This window comes from Lissotriton helveticus, chromosome 1_1 (assembly GCF_964261635.1).
Source record: "Lissotriton helveticus chromosome 1_1, aLisHel1.1, whole genome shotgun sequence".
Classification (NCBI taxonomy): Eukaryota; Metazoa; Chordata; class Amphibia; order Caudata; family Salamandridae; genus Lissotriton; species Lissotriton helveticus.
The window spans coordinates 852,296,657-852,319,693 of NC_136057.1; the positions used below are offsets into that span (position 1 = coordinate 852,296,657).

At 44.0% G+C, this 23,037-nt stretch overlaps 1 protein-coding gene across 2 annotated transcripts in view; it reads right to left on the bottom strand.

Moving 5' to 3' along the window:
* Positions 1 to 23,037, bottom strand: part of UTP20 (UTP20 small subunit processome component) — a 1,109,880-nt gene that overhangs the window by 59,326 nt on the left and 1,027,517 nt on the right. For both annotated transcript variants that reach the window (XM_078675325.1, XM_078675316.1), the window contains exons 57-59: positions 11,098 to 11,294; positions 5,894 to 5,965; positions 3,826 to 4,098 (exon numbers count right to left, since the gene is read on the bottom strand). In XM_078675325.1, coding sequence (XP_078531451.1) covers positions 3,826 to 4,098; positions 5,894 to 5,965; positions 11,098 to 11,294 — 542 coding nt within the window. The remainder of the gene's footprint in view (positions 1 to 3,825; positions 4,099 to 5,893; positions 5,966 to 11,097; positions 11,295 to 23,037) is intronic.

Sequence of the window (23,037 nt, forward strand, 5' to 3'; positions counted from 1 at the left end):
AAGAAAGAACAGATCACAGCCCTGAGCAGCCACCCTGCCAGTATGTTGACAGCCCCCGCCCCTGGAGACAGGGAACAAATGCAAAATGTCATGACAACATGTTACAGGACTACAACCCCAACCAAGAACAACGAAGGGGAAACAGTTCTAAGACAAACAGGAACGACAAACCTCCAAGGCAACCCCAGCACAGAGTGCGACAACCCCCCAAAGGAACAAGGGGCAAAGGCACAGCCAGATGACCCCAATCCAGAGGTTAGCAGAGGGGCTATGACCCCTAGTAACAAAAAGGGGGAAGGGGGGGGGTGGAGGAGGGGGATGGGGAGGGAAGAGAGTGAAGGCAAGCCCCAATCCTGGAGCAACCAGAGCAGAGGGGCACAGGAGTACCTATAAACCCATCCTCCAATACGCCAAAGAGGAGGAAGGAACAAGAAACAAGACGAATCATCCCGTCAAAAAGAGAGAAAGAATGCACTCACAGAAGACACAGCCACCCACTGGGAGGCGAGTGCAGAAGACCAAGCCAAAGGTCCTCGCAGAACGGGGAGGAAGGGCGGGCCGTTAAGGAATCTGCGGCTAGAATCGTCTCTACCAGATACATTCTTACCGAAGGTAAGTAACTCGTACATCTGAAACTAGCCGCAGATTCCTCAACGTAGAATAGATACCCTAGCCATACCCACGGGCAAGGAGGGTCTGCGAAAGGACCCCAACAGCCTGGACATAACTGAGGGTCCCACAGGGGACTAGTCCGCCCAGGCAAGGGGAACCCCTACACGCAAAACACCGACCTGTGGGAAAAAGAAAAGAAGAAAGAGGAAGCCCGTTCCCATTCAACAGAGGAAACAAGGGCCAGGGAAGGGAAGGCCCAAGCACCCCACGCCCCTACAAGGCAACAGAACCTTAATCCAAGGCAAGGAAGAAGAATAGCCCGAGGCACCCAGAAAGACCGGGCAGGCTGCGCCTGAAAGAGGGAGGAACACAAAACCATCTCAGCCCACAGGACAGAGAAAATAAGAGTGAAGAGCCCGAACACACCTCAGAGAGGGGTCCGACACACAACCTAAAAAGAAGTAGAACCAGACTCATAACGCCCGACCGCAGACAGCAGGTGAGACCTGGCGAACAGCGCAGCGACCCTGGAGAAGGACACCCCGGGGATTGCACCTGCAACGTACATAAACGCCATGGAGAGCAGAGGCCCGAAGGCGACCACAAATCCCCAGCACAGAACAAGCTATATAACAGCTACCACTTCCCCACATAGGGTATGTTAAGTCCCAAGACATGGGAACCCTCTTCGGAAGAAACCTCCGCAGCAGAGGACAACAGAAAGAACCACAGGAAAAAAAAACCTGCAGAAGGCTTGTCATGCAGACAATGAGAAAAAGACAGAAGGCTTAATCTCGGGGCCAACCTGGTGTAGATAACCCAAAGCAAAAACACACAGTCAAGAAGGGCCGGCCAGCAGCCAACAGAGCCACAGTCCCAACAAAAGAGGATTCGCAGGCACATGAATCACACAGATCACACAACTGGGGTGACCCGCCCCAACGAAAGAACAGCTCTGAAAAACCAGATCAACTCAGAGGTTACTGAGGGGGAGAAGAAAGAGAAGGAGGCGGCTGAAGCCCCACCAAGAACCTCTGGATGGCCGAGTCTGCCGGGGTGTGGAACAAAAGAGTGCCATCGAAAGGAAGATCCACCAGCCGTTCCTGAACATTTTCTGGGAACACACTGTCCCGAAGCCAAGCATGGCGGCGAAGGGCAACTGAAGAAGCCATGGCACGACCAAGCACCACTAAGATGTCCAGAGCGGAGCGAAAAATAAACGCCGCCCGCTCCCGGCCATCTAACGCATGGAGCTGCAACAACACCAGCACCCTCCTCAGAAGCTGCATATCCAAGGGACTCCGCCGAGTCCCACAAGCAAGAGGTGGCCCTAGCCAACACTCAAAGTGTTAAGGGCCTGCAGAGCCGCACTGGTCGAAGCAAACATATTGCGCCCCCAAGAATTCAGCCAGCGGGCCTCCCGTGATGGTGGAGACAACATTGACGGCAGGGAGGGAAAGACAGTCCGCAAAAGGGGGCCACTGGCAGAGGGGTGGAGGGAAAGACACACCGGGTCATGCAGTGCTGGAAGGTGCCGGTGCAGAAGGTGTTGGGGCACAGGATCCCTTGTGGCGGGGCGCCCCCATCAGAGAAGAATGGAGGGGACCCTCAAAGGGAAGCAGCAGCTCCCTCCCACCAGAGCCCTGGTGAAGAACCTCCAGGAGATGATCCGCAGGGAAATGGCCAGCCAGATCACCCATGCGCCAAATTTCCACAGCCGTGGAAACAGCGCGAGTGAAGGCCGCACCCGCCTCCGTAGGGCCCGCGGTGGGGAAAGCAGTACTCTGTCGGCGACGGCTGCAAGCTTAGGCAGCCATCCCCTAAGCCAATCGGAGTGGGGAAGGGCCAGCGCCGGAAAGTCACCGACTCGACCTCCGACGAGGCAGCCGCCTGCATGGACGGACAAAAGGTACCCGGGGAGTTACAAGGAGTCCCCCGTCAGCCTGGATCCTTGAGGGGACGAGAGGGGCCTGCCGACCCCCATGGCGGCGTCAAGGCCGTCTCGACCTCCGACGAGGCAGCCGCCTGCCTGGAGGGAAGAGAGGGGCCCGGTGAGGGACGAGGGGTCCCCCGCCAGCCTCGACCCATGATGGGACGAGGGGGGTCTGCCGACCCCTGTGGCACCACCAGGGCCAGCAGCTGCCGGCACCGAAGTGGCGTCACCTCGGGCTCAGACAAGATTGCTTGTCCAAAGGGCCGAGAGAGGCTCGGGGATGTGACCAGAGCCCCAGCGACCTCCCGCGACACCACAGGGACTCCCACAGGCGTTTGCTGTGAAGCTGGGGCGCCGAGGTCCAAAGAAGGGACCCCCGAAGGGCTGCACCCCAACTGCACCACATCCTCCGAGCCTGAATCCAAACCAGTCGGCGCCAGGGTCGGAGCTGCCGGCGATGCCACGGAGGGCCCCGCACACTGCAAGGGATCCGCTGACATCCCAGGAGGGGAAGGAGGAGGAGAAGCCAGCGAGGCCTGCAAAGCCCCCGCATATGTCTCCGTCTGGGCTCTCGACACCCCCTCACCCTTTCACGCATCCCGCAATGGCAGGCTGCATGCAATTTGTGTGTGGGTCTCTTTAGGGTGCCATTATACATGCTGCAATTTAGTACCCATGCCCTGGGTGCCAGAGGTACAATTTACTAGGGACTTAAAGGGGTACTAAAGTCCTTGCCAATTTGTGAACAATTGAGAATGTTATTGTTTTAGGGAAAGAGCACTGGGGTCTTGGTTAGCAGGGATAAAGTACATATTATCGAAAAACATCTGTATCAGTGGCACAAAGTGGGGGTGACCATAACAGAAATCAGCACTTTCATACATTGTACAAAATATATTGCATCATATTATCTCATATGTTGATAGTGAAATGGTTTACCCATTAAGACTAAAAAAAAATTGAGTAACTGCACAATGGTTACTGAGGAAATGTAAGATTCTACATGTAAGTGGAACACAGTATATCCGGAAACCCAGGTCCAGCTTGTTTTTCTTCATTCCCATCTTTGGACTCAATTTACACTCCCTCCAACAATATATAACCTAACAACGTGCAAAGAAGGCTGTGTGTTCAAGAATAGTAATAACACATACTTGGCAAAACAAAAACTCAAAAGCCCAACAGAGTTCAGGAAATGAGCAAGAGAGACATTTAAAGGTACGTAAGAGTGGTAGGTCTTCATTGTTTTTAGATGAAGACCAATATGACATCCGGCTAACCTTTAATGTGATTTTCGGTGAGTAAGCGGCATCCCTTTTGGCCATAAATGACAGTTTTTTGATTAACCACAACAAAGTGGCCTGTTTTTTGTCCTCCTCTGCTTGCTCGCCATTCTCAGCCTCCTTCTGATCTTCCCCCATTTCACTCTCATCTCCTGAGATTTCTTTATGATCTGTTTGACAGTTGATGTCTTTGTTGTCATCTAGTTTGACTTCCATATCTGGCATCAAAAGATACACTACTTTGGACACAAACAGTAAATTCTTTATAACCTGAAAGAATGGGACAAAAAGCAATGTAATAATTGATAGTGGAAACACACGATCAAGCATTTTATGCATCCTCACTAAATAAGGCCTGACATCACGGTTTACATCTTTAACTCCCTGACCACTCTGGACTGACTCATATCACTCCTAATTAGTACATGAGTTATAATTCACTGAAATGGGGCCTGTCTTACCTTTTCAATTCTGATGACAAATTAAGACAAGCATGACTCCTTTCTATTGAATGTACATTACTGGCAACTGAGGTATTGCTGGATGAAGGGAGCAACATTGAATTAATGGACCTCTTCACACTATCTCTATCAACACCTTTGTGTGTGCCAAGGTTCAATAATGTAAATGTCATGTTTGTACATTAAGACTGTGTCATAATAACTACTGAAGCAAATTGTTTATTACAACTGAATTAATGTATATGTCCTTCTGGACAGCTTATGCTGGTCTTCTCCCATAATTTTGATGTTCTTGCCACTTGGGACCAAAAAATATATCAATATGTGCAACCATTTTTAATCATAAAAACATGACCCAAGAGTCACGTATTTACAGTTTGTTTAAATACTTTACTTATTAAATATTTATATTCCTTTGTGGTCTCATTTGTTATGAATTCACAAAATCATTAAACTGATGGATTCCATTCATTGACCCATTGGGGGAACACACAGGTGAGTGCATGTGCTCATTCACAACAACTAGATTAGGAAATAAAGGGGACACATGCATCCTGGGTTACCTAAATTCATGCAGTTTTTGTGCAAACCTTTATTTTTAATAACACCTTGATTATAGGAACTGGCGATTATGGAAAAAGTTTGAAAATGTTAAAATTGTAAAATTAATTAACATATCAAATTATGTTATTAATGTTGCAGGCTTATCTAATTGCTTGTGGAACAAATGCTTTTGAAGGAAAAGAAGTGTAATAAATTCATATGTAACAAAGAAAAAAAACGCATAACAAAACTAAAAGCAGTGGCAGAATTTTGCCAGGGAATCTCTATGGTCACACAAATCGTCATACATAGGTGAAGGACATGACAGTATATTTAGAAATACATTGTAAATGATGTGCAGGACCAGCGGGTGCTGGTGTAGGTAAACCACAAACTGCTCTGCATTTCCCTTATCGAATGATTGTAGAATTTTATAAGTGAGAAAACTAATAAATAGAATGACAATAGCAATTGTCTTGTCTGCAGTAGTTATAATATCTTTAAGTACAAACTATTATTTGAAAAATGTTTAAAATATTTCGACTAAAATCTGCAATTATTTTTTCTTGATTATGATTTTTTTAAACAGGACTTGCCTCCTGAAACTGCCCAGATGGCATGCGGCTGTTTATAATAAAATATAAATAACCACATTACCAGGGAGAACAGGATTGTGATCACTGGTCACTTTTTTTTTAATACTGATTACAGAGAGGATTCTCCGACATTATGATTTAGTTTAGACTGAAATATGCCTAAAGTACAAGCACGCCATTGCATACAATATAAGCCTGTTTTTTCTAATAATAAAATATGTTTCTATAAATTAGTTATTATAGTCTGAGATAAAGGGTACTGTTAAGGTATCACGCCCATGTGCACTTTCAATAAAGGAAAAATAAGTATATTGCATATTGCATTTTTGTTTTTTAAAGAAAGTTTGACTGGCTTGATGAGATTTATGCCTCATACAATGTTTGTTTTTTCGGAGCTTAACATTAAATCATATTCTATTTAGAAGTGGTGTTATCCAGTACACATCGAGTAGACAGCACTCTCACCTGCTCTCCAAGTGTCTGATCGAGATATTTAGACTGCAGTTGATGGCAGAACACCATTGCAAGTTCTTTCATCTGTAAAAATAAAACAAAGTGTTAGAACCAACCCGAATGTAGCAGGGAAGGCTCCACGTTGCTGATTGCCATTTTTTAAAGATCTATTTGATTTCCAAGAAGACATGTTAGTAACAACACCCTACATGTGCAGTTACGGAGGAGAATAAAGGGTGCAATCTTTAGTTTATGATTTCTCCTTACTTTTTACTGACAGAAGTATTTTTTCTTCTTCACATCTAAGTAAGATAAAGTACACTTTCTAATAAGGTAATAAAAATGGCCCTAAAATACCACTTTGACGGAACTAACTATATTGTAAGTTTTTTATTTCAAATCATTTTTATTTAAATTTTTAAGAAAAAACAAGAACATAGATGCAAATAAAGAAAATCACAAATTGGCATAAGTTGAAATACAGTTACGAATGTGAATGTAAATAAAATAACAAATAAATAAAAAGAAAGAAATCCAACAGACGAAGGAGTTGCAATGAGGCTATAAATTAAGTGGTAGCTGAAATTGTGATTAGGTTAATCATGGACGGTTTTCGTTTTTGAAATTTTTACGCAGTCACATGGTAAGCATATAATCGAAGACACAAAAGTTTGTATAAGATGCACTATAAGGATTTCATGTTAGAACATCCAATACCGTAATATAGTAATAATAGACACATATCCTATGTACAACCTTAATGTCAAAACATCAGAAAACAAATAATTCTCACATATTCTCCCACATCGCAACCGTCAGCATCATGATAAAGATATAGAGAGGCTAGCGTGAGGTTTGTCTTATGTGAGACAAGAGGGTTAACGATCGTGAAAGCGAACCATAGGGAGAATAACCTATTTCAGAAGTTTGTGCAGTGGTTGTAATTTGAAAAGTAACACGCATTGGCATAGCCAATAGGTCTCGCATTTGGGACCTTATAAGTGTTTAGCCATGCAACAGTTGGTGTTGTTGCACCAAGGTTTTTCTGCTGCATAACTAAATACTTACAGGCTCCAAAAAGAGAGACCAATTGGCTATGCCAATGCTTGTTTTTATGACAAGGACACCAACAGAAGACTCTGGAAGGACTCGTTTCAATGTCAGTTTTTCATGACAGCCAGTGCCAAGCACTGGGAAGACCCGCTCCAGTTGGAGCGCTGGAGAAGACTTGCATGTTTTTTTTCAGCTAATGGGGCTAAGCATAAGGGTGCCATTAAGCCCTATTAATACCAGGAAATGTGAAACCACATGTCCCAGCATGCAAATCGCTGCTACCTGCAATAAGTACAATCATGATTCGAAATCAGATGAAGGAAACTGTAATTCCTGGCACAAAACCAATTATACAGGTCTAATACAAAAAGTGTTATCCAGTAACAAAGCTATCACTTCGAGATCAACTACCACGCCCAAAATGCCGCAGTTGTGAAGGAGACTGTCAATGATTAAGCCAACAATATGCATATTTTACCCTTCTCAACTGTCCTCCTGACATAATACTCAACCAATGCAGGTAAGGGGACGAATAATAGTGTCCCTTTTTGTCCTACAAACCTCCGGCTGAAGAGTTCACCGAAAATGGACGTATATGCTTGTCCCATAACGGCATCCATGGCTACACAGGGCAGTTGAGTTCCCGGAGAGTCAAATATGCTCTATTTGTACAAACTTCCATAGCTGTCACTCACCAGAGAGGCCGCAACCGTTCCAGCGCCAACCGACCCAGGGGGATCATGGCAGGTCTTGGTGTGATGCTGAAGGAGGCTGTGCCGCCGTCCTTTCCTCCCTTCTTCGCTGATGACAGGCGCCAGTTCGACTTCACGATTCAAGCACGCAGACTAAAAACAGTCAACAATTACACAACCAGACCTCACCCTATCCGCACTCCTCATTGGACAATCTTTGAGCTCTTCTTGTGATTGGACAAGCTTCCCGTATGCAGCTTCAGAAATGTGTTCGTACAGAGATAAGGCGACTGGTAGAACAAGCTGCTTCTGGGGGAAACGAGAGGCTGGCAAACCTTCATTAGCATTATGCATCCGAACTGCTGTGGAGCAGGCATTATTGAAGGGATTCGCGCTGCGGGTGGATATACAGGAAAAAGAATCCAAATGTGTCCTCTTTACACGCTTGATTTACAGTGCCGAGGTTAGATCTAGTCATACATATTACGGATAAAATGACACAAAAGCTTAGATTTTATCATCATACAATGATCTGTCTGCCACTTACTCATGCTTTGGGTCTGTTATGTGATCCACCGGGTCATGCATATAACAGAAGAATCATTTAAATAATCACTGCTCTAAAACTCTACCGACCCAGTCTAAATTGGCATCCACAATACGGACTCAACAAGGAGGGTCCATCAAATGCCTCCTTCCAGAAAGGAGAAGGAGGCAACAATGAGAGAAAAACCGCACAGACCAAAAAAAAAAAAAAGGGCGGGAACAGCTACTGAATCCCTCCCCTCCAGGACTCCGTGACCTGCTCGTGGTTGCCATAGCAACGTTTCTTGAAATCGGCTTGCGACACCAGAAGTCAGGTCACGGAGTCCTGAAAAGGAGGGAGTACAGGCAGACAAATCATCAAAACAGGGGCATTGTCCAATGGCAGGCCTCCATTTCGCGAGGCCGGCCAATGGCAGAAGGGGCGTGGTTTCATGCCCCTTCTTGTTTACAAGAACTCTCGCCTGCAGCAGCGCATGCGCTTCAACGCAGGCTTCGACCTAAAATTTGGGGTTGAAAGATAATATAAATCACACATGAACCAAGTCAAACACCATTGCTGCTGCAATCAATCATGTAAAGCAGCAATATTTTTAAAAGCCATTCTTTTTTGTCCAGAGTGACATGACAGTGATTGAGCAGGGGTTACTAAATCTTAATCTATGGTCTTACAAAGCCCACAACTGGTCGTATGGACCTTAGTTAGTCAACGTGAAGAGGAACTGAGGAGCTAGCATTTAAAAACATTTCCATAAATAGTGAAACCAGTAGACTACACTGGAAATGACAAGAAGTTAAATACAGTCAAAATGGATTAACAACATTTTGATTGAAGCAATGACATTCATGCATCATAAGTTGCATATTAAAATGGTCCAAGACTCCACATTTTAGGATAAGGAAAAATAAAACGTTAACATGATTTACATAAAGAATACAGCCTATCCAGAAAGAATGTTCTATGAAGGAAATCCCTTTTCTAAATTAATTTGTATGGTTTGAAAAAAGGGCATTTAGGTGAGGTAAGTAAAGGTGTCTGCTTCAGCAAACCAAACTAAAGGTCTCTAAACAAGAAAATAAGAATGCTTAGACATAAAGCCTTTGCACTCAAGCTGTGGACTGCAAAGTGTCTTCTCAGCTCAAAGTCACAAGAGACTCTCCATAGCGTGTGAGAACCCAAGTCTAAGGAACACACACTAATATATTTCCAACAAAACACATATTGCAACATTTGAACTTGTTCCCACTCTCAGTCACTCTCCCATACCATCATCTTCTTTAATGGGAAACTCACTGGCAGTCACCTAATACATAACAAACAACTATTCACTAATTAAAAAAAAAGCCATCTGAAAATACAAAGCATCTGCAATGGAAAAACACACAACGTGCAAAACAAACTACTATGAAATGTGCAGGCTTTTTAGCCTTTCAGGTGTAAAAGTCGACATTCGAACAGTATTAATATTAGGCTAACTTAAGTTATACAATATGTTAACTCAGGTACTGGTCTTAATAGATAAATGCAGTCACCTACTACAAATGACATGATTAATAAGTACACGTTATTTAGCAATTTAAGCCACACTTTACTAACACATGCGTTTATCATGCAAATTGAATATTCTCTCTCTCAACAGCGTCAAAGTTACGTAAAAATCACAGCGGAACTAGTAAGGCTGGGGAAGATGGTAAGCCTCTCTCCAGCAAGCCTTAGAACATCACTTTGATTGCACGTGCTCTAGACTACAGACTGTTAAACAACATGCTCCAGCCACTTTGTCAGATGTGAATACTAGTGAAAAGCTGCACCATCTAGTGAATGCAACAACAATGGGATGCAACGATTTTACGCTAAAATGGATAATCGTTGATCTTGACCCTAATGGCGGCAACCATCATTGTAAATCAGGTAAACAGAGAGAAAATCTAAGTTCATTTGAAGATTTAGTCAGCTTTTTTTCTCTGATGAGAGACAGGACCACTGGAGTTGCATATACACATACAGAGGAAGCACCATACACAAGGACATTACCCTAAACAGAAATAGCATTCCATGATACGATACTACTTTGAGACAAACAATGCACTGAATCTGCTTTAGAAGTAGAAATCTGCTCGGAAAAGGAGGAGGGGGCTAAAAACTGTAGCTCCAGTTGTTAAGAAAACATCCACAGTACAGGCTTTATGACAGAAAAATGCATCTCTGATTATTAACAACGTTTTACACAACAGACAAGGAAACACTTAAACACCAAATATCCTTTCTATTCTGATTGCTACCTTTGCCAGTGGTCAAGACATGGGCAGTAGCACACCCTAGGGCATTATAAGCTATCCTGGCGGCAGCAGCTTGAAGTCCAAGGTGTTTTTAAAAAACCAAAAAAAAACAAACACGAGAGGTACAGTCACTTACGGCTGTTTATCCGAAATGATTATTAGACTTAGTAGTTTTTAATAAGTTTCTACTAATGAGCTGAAATCCACTGTTGCATAGAATTCGGTGCAACTGATTGCAGTGCTGAGCACACTCAACGCCAATGGTATTCCCAGTTCATTTTGGGAACAGTCTAAACAGCTAATATACAAAAGTACTTATGTCTTTCACTAGCACAAATAATGTAGCATGTGTGGGACACTTGACAGGAAAAACTAGATGGTTGCAATCAGCAAATCCGTTGTATGCCATTGAATGCGCATCTACATATCACTGAACTGTCCCTAAGGAAACAAAGGAGCAGTTGAACACAGAACACGTGTTATAATCGGTCCTAACTTCCCACTATGTTCAAGTGATAAACTAGGAGACTGCATTTAAAGGAACAGACTACATTTTAAGACACAATACTAATAGGCACATATGCAATGGATAAGGACTGAATTCCAGGAACGGACAAACACAATATGCACAAACAATGCAATGCATACCTTTTTGTCTAGGTTGTCTGCTAAGAATGAAGTTGCAGAAGAATCGGACTGGTTTATCTTGATTTTGGAAGTACTTTGGGCTTGCCATTTACTAACAAGCTCTTCTGGTTTCTGACATGCAAACAACAAACCAAAAATCTGAGTTGCTGTTAGCCACACCCAGCTGTGAGGATGCCATAAATGAGTCTGGACATGACCTGTAAGGAAGAGAAAAACACTTTATATGATGCTTTTGTTGAGCTCAGCCGCCTTACAAATCAGACACTTAAACAGCAGTGTATTAATCACATAATAAGTTAATTAAAAACATACGGCAAGATGCAATATATGTTCTTCAAGCAACAACAAACATGATGATCTTATGGCATACTCTAGGTTAAATAGGAGGTGATGTAAATCAGACTTGGAAATGAGGTCCAATAGACTGGTGGCTGAAGGGATTGCATTTATGCACATCCAATAGCGTTGACAGAGAAAAGGCAGAGCCAATACACTCATCCAATATGATATTCAGTCCCCTGGTGAATGACACTGAAAGCTTTGGGTAATTCAAAATTGTCCTGGCCTTTAAAAATCAGGAGCGAAAGCTGTGTCATGTTTGAGTAACATTCACATTTGTACTATATTATAAAAAGACAATTTCAATCCCATGTTCCTTTGCATCAACTATGGGGAAGCAGGATGGAGCGCTGCTGGTTTTATTTCAATAATATTTTTCTTTTTAGATTTTTTTAGGGTAAAAAATTGTGTGGACTTCCTGATTGTTTTAAATGCTACCTAGCAGATGTTGCTTAAATGTGTAATTTTAAGCCTACCTTAAAAATAAAGATTGCAACAATACTTTTCAATGTTTCACCTCTAGCTTTTCATAGGTCTACCTTGTACAAAGCATTCAGGTTTCATCCAGATGGGGTTTATGTGAGTATTCGGGTTTAATGTGTGGTGCTAAGTGAAAACACAATATGAGATGGGAACAATCGCTTTCTACTGTATAATGATTAGGGATGAGCATAGTTGTTTTTTCGCCAGAAAGAGTCTGCTTTCTCTTTACCAATGTTAAGTTTTTCTGGGCACTTCGAGACCAGGTTTTCCACACAATGAGCTGGCAAATATCTGCTGAATGTTTATGTGCAATAGTACCTTGTGCAGAGCTTTTACAAGCTCAATTGTATTACACAGGAGAAAAACACTAGCTTTTGTTTGTTAAGCATTTCATGCAGAACCACTGTCAGTGTTAAATGTAGATCAAACATATTTTCAATCAAATAAGACAAAAGCTGCAACAAACCTAACTTTAGATACCTCTAATCTTGATGATAATATAGGCCATGCTGACGAACCAGAGATGAAGGAAGCAACCGGAGACTATATTTATAATTGTTATCACGAAGAGGTTGAATTTTATGGCCTGGGATAGTAAGGATAAGTTACTTACCTGTAATCCTAGTTCTCTTCCAGGGGTATCCTCATCAAAGTCATAAGCACTGAATATTCCCGCCCATGTGCGGGATCCCGGAAACAATATAAAAATATATATGGAAAAAGATATATATCTCGTTCGACATATATGTATGTACATATATTATTTTTTCTCATACCAATGCAGCCCCAAAACTGAGGCTAAACAATGTAATCACTCATACATGCACTGAAATTAGCAAGGAAATAAAAAACACATTAGGTCCAATAGCCCTTGAACTTTGTGTTTTAATGAGTAAAAACACTCAAATCCTTGAAAATTGCTAATAAATAGACATTGTTAGCCACAGGCTGTATTGAAAAGTAATAACATAGAAAATGAAAGCATTTTCAACAAAAACTGGCACCGTGCCTTTAAGGCAGCCATGACCCCAGGCTTCCCATCATGCCTCAGGGGTGACAGTTAGGTCAGTTGTTCTTTGCATAACCCTGAAGTCAGGGCTCAACCATAAGTCAGAGATGCACAAATCTCATTTACCTGGGGAGGCGGGTGGGTTGCTTATGACTTTGATGAGGATACCCCTGGAAGAGAACTAGGATTACAGGTAAGTAACTTATCCTTCTCTTTCAGGGGATCCTCATCAATAGTCATAAGCACTGAATAGAATAGAAAGGCCATCAACCACCTGCAGGTAAATGAGAAGTACATGACCCAACCAAAAACCAATCATAACAGCCAAGAACTCAGCTGTTAAACAGATTCCGCAAGGAGGCTTGGCCTACCTGGGTATCTGCTCTAGTGTCAGAATCAAGACAGTAATGTCTGGTAAATGTATGGACGGACCTCCAGGTCGCCGCCTTACAGATCTCAGACATGGGCACATTATGGAGAAAAGCCGCAGTCGCAGCTCTACCCCTGGTGTAATGCGCCTTGGGAGAAAACCCAAGAGTCTTCTGCGCCAACTGTAAGCAAGCTTGATACATGAAACGATCCATCTCGAAATAGAACGTTTCGAGGCTGCATGACCTGTTCCGATCGATCCATAGTTAACAAATAGTTGATCAGACTGGCGTATAGACTTGGACCTATCCAGATAGAATTTTAAAACCCTTTTCAGGTCCAAAGAATGCAAAGCCCTCTCAGCTGGAGTAGAGGGATTGGGAAAGAAAGTGGGCAGAGAAATGGTCTGATTGACATGGAAATCTGACACCACTTAAGGAAGAAAAGACGGATGTGTCCTTAGTACCACTCTATTCAAATGAAACACAGTATAGGGTTCTTTGGAACAGAGAGCTTGGATCTCGCTCACCCTACGAGCTGACGTAATTTCCACCAAAAAGGCAGCTTTCCAGGAAAGGTGCTGCAAACTAGCTTCATGAAAGGGTTCAAAAGGAGGACCCATAAGCTTTGATAGTACCAGGATCAGCTCCCAGGGAGGAGAAGGAGGACGCACTGGAGGGTACACTTTTTTCAACCCTTGCAGGAAGTCCTTTACAGCTGGTAACTGGAAAAAAGAAGGTTGTGAAGGTGACCGCCTATAAGCTGTTATAGCAGCTAAATGCACCTTAATAGAATTAAACTTTAAACCAGCCTTAGCCAGATATAATAAATAGGGAAGAACTGCTTCTTCCTGACTCTTAATAGGATTATGACCATTTTGCATACACCACATATAGAAGCGCTTCCATTTGCATGCATAGGACTGTCTTGTGGAAGGACGTCTCACCTCTTTTAGGATGGACATGCAGTCCTGCAGCAGTCCTAGATGGCCGTATTGTATGACCTCAGGAGCCATGCTGCCAAGCTCAGTGATGGAAGGTTGGGATGATGAATCCTACTGTTCATCTTGGATAACAGGTCCGGCCTGCATGGTAGCCTCTTGTGAGAAGTCACTGACAGGTGAAGCATTGCCTCGGCCAGTCGGGGGCAATGAGGATCATCGTTGTGCATGAGTGTGTCAGCTTGCTCACCACCTTCGGGATCAGCGGAAGGGGTGGAAAGGCGTACACAAATTCCCCTGACCAGTCTATCAAAAGGGCATTCCCTTTCGTTCCATGGCCGGTAAAAACCCGAGGTGAAGTCACGGCATTTGGTGTTTTCCAATGAAAGAGTCCTTGAGCGTGTTCCCTTCTGCTTGTTCAAGTAGTACATTGTGGTGGTGTTGTCCGTCTGTACTAATACTGAAGCTTCTTGAAGCGAGGGAAGGAACGCTTTGGGGGCTAGGTGGACTGCTCTCAACTCCAACATGTTGATGTGGTAGGTACTTTCTTTGGAAGCCCACAGACCCTGCACTACGAGCTGACCCATGTGCGCTCCCCAGCCTTGCAGAGAAGCATCTGTGATCAATGTCTGTGCAGGAGGAGGTTGATGGAACAGAACTCCCACCTGCATATTCTGGCATTCGGGACCAGGAAAATGCATGATGCCATCGACCCTAGCAGGGAGGCAATTTTCCGCACTTTCTGAGCCTTGTTGCGAAGTACCAGCTGACACTTCTGAACACTGTCTCTCCTCCGAAGGAAACACTTTTCCTACCTCGGAGTCTAGCAGAGCTCCTAGGAAGTTAATCTTCTGGGTGGGCTGAGAGACTGACTTGTTGAAGTTGACATGTAGTCCCAGCCGCTGACAGAGCTCGATGAAGGTCTGGAATTGACTTCTTACACTGTCTGGGGAAGTACCTTTCAACAGCCAATCGTCCAGGTATGGGTACACGAAGAACCCCCTGCGACGTAGTGCAGCTACTACTACTGCAACACACTTCGTGAACACCCAGGGAGCCAACTTCAACCCAAACGGAAGGACTTTGAACTGGTAGTGGGAGGTTCCCACCCGGAACCGAAGGAATCTCCTGTGATTGAGGTGTATCGGGATATGAAAATAGGCATCTTGTAGGTCCAGCGAACACATCCAATCTCCTCTCCTGAGATGTGGACATATTTGATGAAGCGCCAACATGCGAAACTTTTCTTTTTTGACATGCAGGTTGAGTGTTCTCAAGTCAAGAATGGGTCTGAATTCTGCCTTTTGGCCCTTTTTTCTGACCAGAAAATATCGTGAGTACACTCCTTTCCCCCTTTGAGACATTGTCACCCTCTTGATGGCTGACTTTTCGAGGAGTGTAGCTACTTCTTTTTTTTTAAAGGTGTAGTTGATGATTTGATGTTGGCATTGGAGGAACTGATGGAGGCAAACGATGGAAACGAAGACAGTATCCATTCTGAAGTGTAGTCAACACCCAACGGTCTTTCGTAATGGCTTGCCACTCTGCCATGTGATGCGCAATGCTTCCCCCCACTGGAGTGGTCCACGGCGCTGGAGGAAGGAAGGACTCATTGCTTGGACTGGGCTTTGTTGGAATTGTTGCCCTGGCGTTGATTCCCTCCTCCTCTGGAATTACGCATGCCTCTGAACTGAGACTTCTGCTGTCCCTGCTGGTGTTGACCCTTCTGCCAGTGAGGGGTTTGAACCCGCTGTTTAGAAGAGCCCTTGTTGTAGGAGCGATATTTCTTTTTGAACTCCTTTTTCTCAAGCCCTACGGCTTTGATAGTGTCCAACTCTGCCTCATGCGCTGCATTTCCTCATCAGTACTTGCCTCAAACAATGATGTTCCTGAAAAAGGCAAGTTCAAGATCCGAGCTTGAGTCTCTGGTTTCAAAGCTGTGAGACGCAACCAGGAGGATCTCCTTGCACATATTCCATGAGCATAGCCATGCGCTGCGAGGGTAGCTGCAGCGCTAATGACTTGATTGGAGACTTGGCTGCCTTCCAAGAGAATCTCCTCAAAGTCTTTACGGTCTTCCTGTGGGAGTTTCTCCACAAAACACTGCAGGGAATCCCACAGGGATCTATCATAACGCCCCAAAAGGGATTCCGCATTGGACACCTTTAGAAATAGGCTGAAGTATTACAGACTCGTCTTCCCCACGAATCCTGCGATTTGCTCTCCTTATCCGGAGGTACTGTGGAGGAGGAGGCTATCGCACTGGACTTTTTCACCACTGCGATGATGACTGAGTCTGGAGGTGGATCAGCTGTGAGGAACAGAGGATCCTCCTCTGGCGAGCGGTACTTTTTGAGAATCCTCGCCGGCGCAGCCTTTATCGTTGCTGGAGTGAGGAATACCTCCATCACTGGCTCTATAATCCCAGGTACCAAAGGCAACAGAAGCTTGGGTGCAGACTTGTGATGCAGGGTTTCAAAAATCACTGAGGTCTTGATCTGGGGAGCTGTCAAGGGCACTCCCAGCTTCAGAGCCCCTCTGCCCAGAATGTCCTGAAAAGTGAAGATGTCAGATTGGGGATATTCTTGATGGAGGAGTGTCTGTCAAAGTAGGCGAGTAACCTCTATGAGAGCGGGAAGGAGAAGAAGATGTAGTTGGAGATCTTCGTTCCCTTCTCCTGCTCCTAGATCTGGTTCTTTGTCTGCTGGAACGCACCCGGGAGCGTGATCGTTCTCTGGGCCGCACTTGGGAGCGTGATCGTTCTCTGGGCCTAGAAACCGGCCAGTATTCTTGCATCCTGGCCGCTGTTTCTTTGTCTGGAGCCCAGTGATGAAGAGGCCTATACCATCTTGGAGACAGCCTGATGGAAGGCGACTTCTGTGCGTTGTCCCTCGCTGGTGAACGTGCAGGAGGTGTTACATCCTTTTGCCCATGCAGCGAACGTGCAGGGGAACGCCTTCATCTCTCACTGCTGGATGAATAAATGACCACATCCGGAGACCTAGGACGGCGAGAAGAAGAGCCTGACGAGGATGAAGAAAGGCTCACAGGAGGCGTAGGGGACCTTGTGTGACTCCGAGAACCATGATCCTCTGAAGCTCTCTTCCGTTTAGCAGGATGGCTCATGCTCACTGGAGAGCGCTCCATTGATCTAGATAGTCTCCCTAAGACAGATTCTTCTTCCGCAGCTGAAGCCGATCTTGGAGACCTCTGCGACCGAGGCCCATGACCTGGAGACGGAGTTGGCAAACTCGACATCTTGGTCTGCTGCGACACTGCTGGTTGAGACTGTGCCGAGAGTTGACAAACTCTCTGCGAAGACCCTGTCCTCTGGGATCGTGCTGGAGAGACTTGTCTCGACGACATATGCTTCGACGTCGAACGCCGGTGAGGTGAGGACAACGGAGGCCACGACTGAGGGAGTCTCGAAGCTGAGCGCCCTTGACTGGACTCCGATGGATGCTTCGACGTCGAGCGTCGATGAATGGACGCCGACTGAGGATGCCTTGACGTTGAGCGTCGATGATTGGACGCCGACGGAGGTTGCCTCGACATCGAGCGTCGATGACTGGACGCCGACGGAGGATGCCTCGACGTCGAACGCCGCTGGCTGGGCGACGACGGAGGGTGTCTCGACGTCGAGCGTCGATGACCGGACGCCGACGGAGGTTGCCTCGACGTCGAACGCCGATGACTGGGCATCGACCGAGGAAGCTGCGACGTCAAAGACTGGATATGAGGTTTCGACGGCAGCTGTCTCGACGTCGAGCTGCTATGCTCAAACGGAAACCTCTCTCTCGACGCTGCACGTCGCCCGGTTGATGGCAGCGGAGGTACCTATCTCTCTAAGGTCAAAAACCGTCAAATGAAAGCAAAAATTTAAGAAAATCACCAAGAATTTTTGCCAGAGAGTCAAAAAAAGGTGGGAGCTGTTAAACCAGGGTCCTGACAGAAGGAGCCGGAAAGAACAACTGACCTAACTGTCACCCCTGAGGCATGATGGGAAGCCTGGAGTCATGGCTGCCTTAAAGGCACGGTGCCAGTTTTTGTTGAAAATGCTTTCATTTTCTATGTTATTGCTTTTCAATGCAGCCTGTGGCTAACAATGTCTATTTATTAGCAATTTTCAAGGATTTATGAGTGTTTTTACTCATTAAAACACAAAGTTCAAGGGCTATTGGACCTAATGTGTTTTTTATTGCCTTGCTAATTTCAGTGCATGTATGAGTGATTACATTGTTTAGCCTCAGTTTTAGGGCTACATTGGTATGAGAAAAAATAATATATGTACATACATATATGTCGAGCGAGATATATATGTTTTTCCATAAATATTTTTATATTGTTTCTGGGGTTCCGCACATGGGCGGGAATATTCAGTGCTTATGACTATTGATGAGGATCCCCTGGAAGAGAATTTCTGGATAGCCACAATCCTTCAGAAATCTGCTCTTTCTTAAAGTCTAGTGGCCATTATTGACAGCATGGAAATATTGTAATTTTTAGTTTAATGTATAGTGCATGTCTGTAAATTTATTTCAGTACCAGGGAAGTTAGATATGCTTTCTGAGTTCTCCGTCGATCACATGTCCTCTGATATCATGGCCAAGCCTGTAGTCCTATCCTGACTGGAGGGAAGGTGGGCGACATCCAATGGTTCGAGTTCTGATGATTAGGATGTCACAGTATAGAGCAATGCATTAACCAGGCGAATAACCGTAAAATTCATAGAAGCATAAACTTGAATGAGATCAGCAAACTAATAGAATACTGCTGAAACAAGTTGAAATTGGGCATGAAAATTTAAGCCAAAGAAATTTACTGGAGGATTAAAAAGGTTTAATTTGAAACAGTCATACAGGAAATTTATTATGTAGTGAGACATATATTTCAAATGGCCATTGTCCCGTAACATGGTTACTAAAAGCAAAACCAGTTTTTAGGTCGAGCCTAGCGGCAGCAAAGCATGCTATATTAGGGTATGCAGTAGGAGCACCACCCACTCTCCGTCCATATTTGTCATTGGTTTTGTGTCATTGTCCTTCTTAAATGGTGGCTTCTGATTCATAAAAAGAACTGGTTAGTACCACCTTGTCTGCATTTGTTAATGCCCATAGCGATTGGGCCTTTTACTCGGCTTGTTGCACGGTCAACTTTATCTAGTGGGTGAACACTATTTTGTTTTATGATACTGATGGGGACAATGGCGGCAGCTTTTCATTTTTTGAATTTGCATGTTGAGCGCGGTGCCCGCTTCAGGGACACTGTGCCCTATTTTTTTTATTTACTGCTGAGCACAGCACCCGCTTCAGGGACACCACACTCTGTTTCAATTTCTTTTTCTTTTTTACTTTTATACTGAGCGCGGCGCCCGCCTCTGGGACACCCCTCTTGGTTTAATTATTCTCTGCAATACAATAGGTTTAGGTTTTGGTATTGTAAATGACAATGCCTTTTCATTTTTTATAAAAGGCATTGCCATTTTCAATGACAATAGCTCAAAAACTCTCAATTGTGGGGCCTATTGCATTGTAAATGCTTGTTATATATGTTGTCCTTCTCTGTTACTATTTCAAAATGTGTTCTGTCAGTTCGTTCCCTCTTTTTGGAACCCAATAAATATTTCATAAACTTGTCTTACTGGAGTTAGTAGTGAACTAACAAACTTGATATGGGAAGCCACTTTTGTGGTTTACATTATTACAAGAACAATCTTGGGTAATGTTAAGTATGTGGTAAGCGCTGAGATTAAATGCAAGGGGGGCTACATGCCTGGCTCTGGTCCTCTGGTTGTTTAGACTGGAACTGAACCGGCCTGCTTTAATTGTTGGCATGGCTACTGTGCTTGAATATGTGAAGATGCAAGGTTGCAAATAGAGAAACTAGTTCTAGTATCCAAATATGTATATTTGAATGTTTCAAGGTCTTGATTTCATGAACTGTTTGATAACCTCTCTGATAACTCTTCATGCATTTGTTATTTCTTCATTGTCTGTCTATGTTTGAGGTAAATGCTCTGTGTGAATAGATTATCACAGTGCTTGCTGCCATGGATTCCTATCAGTAGAAGTGAATTGTGCACATATGATTATTAGTTCACAGCCTTGCATAGGCAAGAGTTAGACGCAGAACAGGATTTCTGGAACTAACTTACTAAGCATACTAAGCGTATCATACTGAGTACTGTTAAACGTAATGTATTTTAAGATATATTATCTTAAGTATTTATTTGTATATGTATGTCTCTTTCTCAAGGTGTTTCTCTGACTGGACATGTCTCTATTTGTCTGTCTGCCCATCTCTCTGTTTAGCAGCCTTTTTACCTTTCTGTCATTCTCTCGGTCTGTCTTTCTGAATGTCTGGTTTTGATTCTACTGCTCTGTCTGTCATTTTTTTAACTCATCTGACAGTGTATCAGTTTATGATTGTTATTCCGAGTTCTGCACCTCTAGCTGCCTACCATGTCTCTTTGTCTATCAGTTTATGATAGTTATTCAGACTTCTGCCCCTCTAGCTGCCTACCCTGTCTCTTAGTCAGTTTGTGGCTGTCTATATACTTGTGGCTGTCTGTTGGTCTCTCGTTGTATGTCCGGGTCTGCCTACATGTATTTCTACATACATGGGCCCAGATTTACAATGATTTAGCATTAGGGTTACGTCACTTTTGTGGGGCAGCCCTAACACAAAAAACGTTGTCATTTTCTAAACCACACAACATCACCTTGCGTGGCTTTGTGCCATTTAGTAAATACAAAGCAACACTGCAGTATATAGCATTAAGTTGCGTCCAGTAGACTTTACATGGGTGGAGCATGGGCGTTCCCATTCATTCATGTATATACTTTGATGCAAACACAGATTTACAAAGTCTTCTAAACCTTGTTTTGCACCACAATGGTGAGCCTAATAAGGAGAAATATTTTTATTTCTCCTCGTTACTTCCTCTTGTGTGTTATACACTGCAGCACACTAAGACAGAAAAATATGCCTTTAAGGAATGTGTAGGGAACTATCCCTTCCTGAATGTTGAGATTTAACCAACACCTTATGTGGCAGCAGACATTTGTTTGAGGATTAAAAGGACAAATATGTTCATATTGCCTGACTAAAAGCTCCCTATGCCGTAGACAAAGTCAAGTTCATGGTATTGTCTGGGATGAAGGTCATGAGGTCTGTGGAAACATTAGCTAAATAAAGAGCATGTACACAGTTATGTATACATCAAGGACAAAGAGCACAGCACTTAATATTGTATTACCTTAATTTTAAACAATTAAACAGATGAGTGTTTGTTCATTGTGAATACAGATCCACATCATTACAGCACTAATCAGGCTTCCTATTTGTTTTGTCACAAACTCTCCCCCTTCCTGTTTCTGGCTCATTGCACCGGGGATATATATTAAGGACATAGGATACACATGTTGTCATTTTGCTTATGTTTAAACTATATGTTAACAGTTCAAATGTCTTTTTAATTTAACAAAATACACATCTTATTACGCTGCATACCAAAGTGCTTTAAAGTGCTCCATACAGTATGCCGCACAAATTTCTCCTTATTTTCCTTTGTTTTGAAACATTAAATAGCAAAACGCTGTTTCCCAATATTCCCTTGTATCTCTAAGTGCTAACTTGTTCATAAAGATTTAACATATTCTTCAAAACTAAAGTAATGTATATATAACAAACAGATTAATTCTTAGTGGACCTGGAAAGATCTCGCTGTTAATCACAAATGTTTGTAACCAACAACACATTTCTCCTTCTTACAACACCCAGGTAACAGTGTTCAAATTGGCTCTAAACGAAGATAAAATTCTGCATGGAAATGAGGGGGGGTAAAGTATTTATTCATTTAGGTTTGGGATGGCCCATTGCTAGTATAGTTAAAAAAGTGTTTCTTTATGTTATGTTATGTTATGTTATGTACTATCTCTTCTATAGCGCACGGCTACCCCGAAGGGTGTCCCGGCGCTTTGGCAAAGAGACCTGAAACCGAAAAACACAACACGGCCGCTCACAGTAGTCACAAGAATTATGAAGAGAAAAGCCAAGTCTTCAGCTCCCTTCTAAAAGAAAGGAGATTGTTGGCTTTACGAAGGGTAATAGGGAGCTCATTCCAGCGGCATGCCGCCAAGTACCGGAAGGACCGTCCTCCCATCCGAGCACATCTAATAGATGGTACATCGGCTTTAGCCAACCCAGCGGACCGCAACATCCTCCGCGGCGCATAGAAAGCCAAGCGTTTCCTGACGTAGTTCGGGCCAACTGCATGAAGGGCCTTAAACGCCAAAGTAAGAATCTTAAATACGATTCTTTTGGAGATGGGCAGCCAATGCAACCTTTTAAGCAGATCCGAGGCTCTTGCTCTCCGTGGAAGGCCAAAAATAGCTCTTGCCGCTGAATTCTGCACTATTTGCAGCCTGGCCAACAGATATTTAGGCAGTCCTGCAAATAGAGCATTGGCGTAGTCGAGTCGCGACCCGATTAACGCCTGAACAATAACTTTTTTGTACCGCAGGGAAAGCAGCGGACGAAATTTTCTAAGCATCTTCAAGATGCAGAAGCATTTTCCTGATAACCCAATGATGTGGGGTCTGAAGGAAAGGCCGTCGTCGCACAACACCCCAAGGTTCTTAGCTTGGGACGACGCCTTCTCAGGAGGAAACATGTCCTGGGGCCACCACGATTTCCAGCAAGGATCAGGAGCACAGCCAAAGAAAAGCAGCTCAGACTTATCTGAGTTGCATTTCAGGCTGTGCCGTTGAAACCACGCAAAGACCGCGCTCAGGCAGCC